The 2,571-nt window shown below is 29.7% G+C and overlaps 1 protein-coding gene across 1 annotated transcript; it reads left to right on the top strand.

Moving 5' to 3' along the window:
• The first annotated feature begins 479 nt into the window (after positions 1–479).
• On the top strand, positions 480–1,775 carry LOC145965588 (uncharacterized). Its single transcript, XM_083089257.1, has 3 exons — positions 480–571; positions 744–843; positions 1,589–1,775. Exons 1-3 carry the CDS (start codon positions 511–513, stop codon positions 1,692–1,694), a joined length of 267 nt encoding a protein of 88 aa, XP_082945383.1. The 5' UTR covers positions 480–510; the 3' UTR covers positions 1,695–1,775.
• Positions 1,776–2,571: the final 796 nt, after the last annotated feature.

The raw sequence follows: 2,571 nt of genomic DNA, 5'->3' as shown, positions 1-2,571 counted from the left end.
CCAGAATATGATCATCTAAAAATATGCATTAAAAAATTTGATTTGTTTAGAAACTTTTCTATTTCTTTTATTTTTTTCATAAAATGAATAGTTTTCAAGAAAAAAAACAAAGTACGTTATCGTGCACAGCACGATGCTAAATAACATAGGTTTCGAATTACGAGGTTAAATTTTAAAATAAAAATAAAATTAGAATAAATGTTGGGAAAATGGGAACAAAAACAAAATTATAATAAAAACCTAAAAACCTAAAAAATAAAAACTTAATTTTTACCCCCATTTTTGGAGGAGTGTAACTCGACAGGGAGGGATGTAGGAGTATATGTTTATATGAAAAATCCCCCTTAATTTTCGACAAAGAATCATCTCCTAAAACTTTTCACACTTATTATGAAACACCCTGTATATATGGAGGGGAGGGACAATATATAAGAGCTGAAGAGATATTTTTTACAATTAGTCTGACTGTCGCCTCCACTTCCTGATGTCTTTCTAAATAAGAAAAAAAAGATGATGAAGAAACGTTTCGCAATCTTGTTGCTCGTATGCGTGTTCGCTTATACCGTGCTGGGTAAGTTTGCGATAATTTGGTGATAGAAAGATATAATGAAGAAGAGATACTGATCTCCGGATGCGGCGAAATTCTAATTTATAAGTTAATTTATAATTCTAATTTCTAATTTCTAATTAATATGTTGCACGAGTGGACGATAACTTTCTACGATAGGATTTTATTTACATAGGTAACTGTCTGTTTGAGAACGAGACTCTAAGTGTGGGTAAACACATTCGTCGATGCTTACGAATCACTTGCACCGCGCAGGGTACAATATTAATACTCGCGTAAGTCCAAGCTTTATCTGTCAAATTAATTCTTCTTAAAATATCTCTCCTCGTTACATCAAGACTTTGTGATATCCTGAAAGAAAAAATCGCGTTGCTTTTAATTGATGTTTTCGAGCGTTTATTTCTCTATTCAAGAAAACCGGTTCTTATATAACGAACTTTTGATTACCGGTTATCCCGACCTTCCACTTTGCAATTGATTGCAAAAATAGATTTCCATGAAATGCGCGACAACGATAATTGATACACGATTGATCATCCAATTTAAAAAAATTAAAAAAAAAATAATCGAGAAGAGTCTACTTGAGATTGCGACGCAGAGAAAGTATATGATTTCTAGAGCACGATTTATTTGTCAATAAATTAAAGAGACTATGGTTTATTTTAGTTATACTGTAACAAGATGATACTCTGTGAAATAAGAGAGATATCTTATATATTACTTAACATTTGCAAATTTTACATCTTTCTAACAAATATAATAACACTAATGATATCTCTATATTTAATAATAAATAAAGTTTTCTTTACAAAATTATTTATCCATTTCCAATACTTTATCTATTTTCTAATCTCATTGAATTTCGACAATTTCAATTATTATTATTTCTATTATTATTATTATTATTATTATTATTAAAATTATTATTATTATTATTATTATTATTATTATTATTATTACTACTATTATTCTAATATTTATATTATTATTATTATTATTATTATTATTGTTTCTTTCCAGGTGTCCTTTATACCAATGTCCGGTAGGGAAGGAAATCGGTTATCGCGAAGTAGATCTCAGCAAGCCTTACCCAGAGTGCTGCGCAGGTCCGATTTGTGCGGAGTAAAAGTCCTAATGGAACTCCTATATATAATATAATATATAAGAGCCTCTTTTATATCAAATATTTTTGCAAAATAAAAATATCGTTTTCGTCTGCACTTAAAAAGATCGCCTTTTTCCTTGCTTGCCTGTTATTTATCGAAACTAAAGAAATATCGCGATAACTCGCACAATAACGCTAAAATCGAATTTATCTATTTGCATCCTGGCGCCTCTCGTCGCTTATACTATTTTTAGTTCGCGTTATCATCGCATTTCAGTTGACGATTCTTTGCGATGCCTTCGCGCGACGATGAGTAACGTAAAAGGACCTTCCTCTCTTTATTTAATCGTAAATTCCGCAAATATAAATAAAAAACATTAGCTTTAATGCAAATAAACCATTGTCCGAATTCTCGTTTACTCGTGAAATTTCGCGAAATTAATGAGAAGTTACAGCGTTTTTCAAAAATAAAATAAAAAATTAAAAAAATAAATTAAAATTCTAAAAATCTCGGATGAAAGAGATATTTATATTTATTTATATAGATAAATTCTCGTCTTTTTAATTCAAATCAATTGGAGAGTACATCGACTTTTACATTATTTACATTTCCTCTACTTGCCTTCCATTCTCTCGAAGTTGACAGATAACAGTCGAGGAATAGAAATTTCGTAGACCGATATTTTCCGAAAAAACTTGCAAAAATTGTTGTCGATAAAGTCACTTTGGACCGAGTCGAAGTATTAATGTAGCTTCTAGATCGCGATTCCAGTAGAGAAAACATTATTATTAATATCCGGTAATTTATAGAATAATATATACTAATAATTAATTTTCAGAGAACTGATTTTGACAAGTAATAAACGTATAATGACGTTAGCAAACATAATATACGTTT

Source organism: Camponotus vicinus, unplaced genomic scaffold (genome assembly GCF_025532165.1).
Source record: "Camponotus vicinus isolate PSW18456_S1 unplaced genomic scaffold, iyCamVici1.0 SCAF_14, whole genome shotgun sequence".
Lineage (NCBI taxonomy): Eukaryota > Metazoa > Arthropoda > Insecta > Hymenoptera > Formicidae > Camponotus > Camponotus vicinus.
Note: the sequence above shows the minus strand (reverse complement) of the source record. Positions and strands in the feature narration are given on the sequence as shown.

Excerpts from the sequence above, each read along its gene's own strand:
- LOC145965588 (XM_083089257.1), top strand. The coding sequence starts at position 511 with ATGATGAAGAAACGTTTCGCAATCTTGTTGCTCGTATGCGTGTTCGCT. Across the intron at positions 572-743 it reads GTTCGCTTATACCGTGCTGG|GTAACTGTCTGTTTGAGAAC; the intron begins GTAAGTTTGCGA and ends TTATTTACATAG. Across the intron at positions 844-1,588 it reads GGTACAATATTAATACTCGC|GTGTCCTTTATACCAATGTC; the intron begins GTAAGTCCAAGC and ends GTTTCTTTCCAG.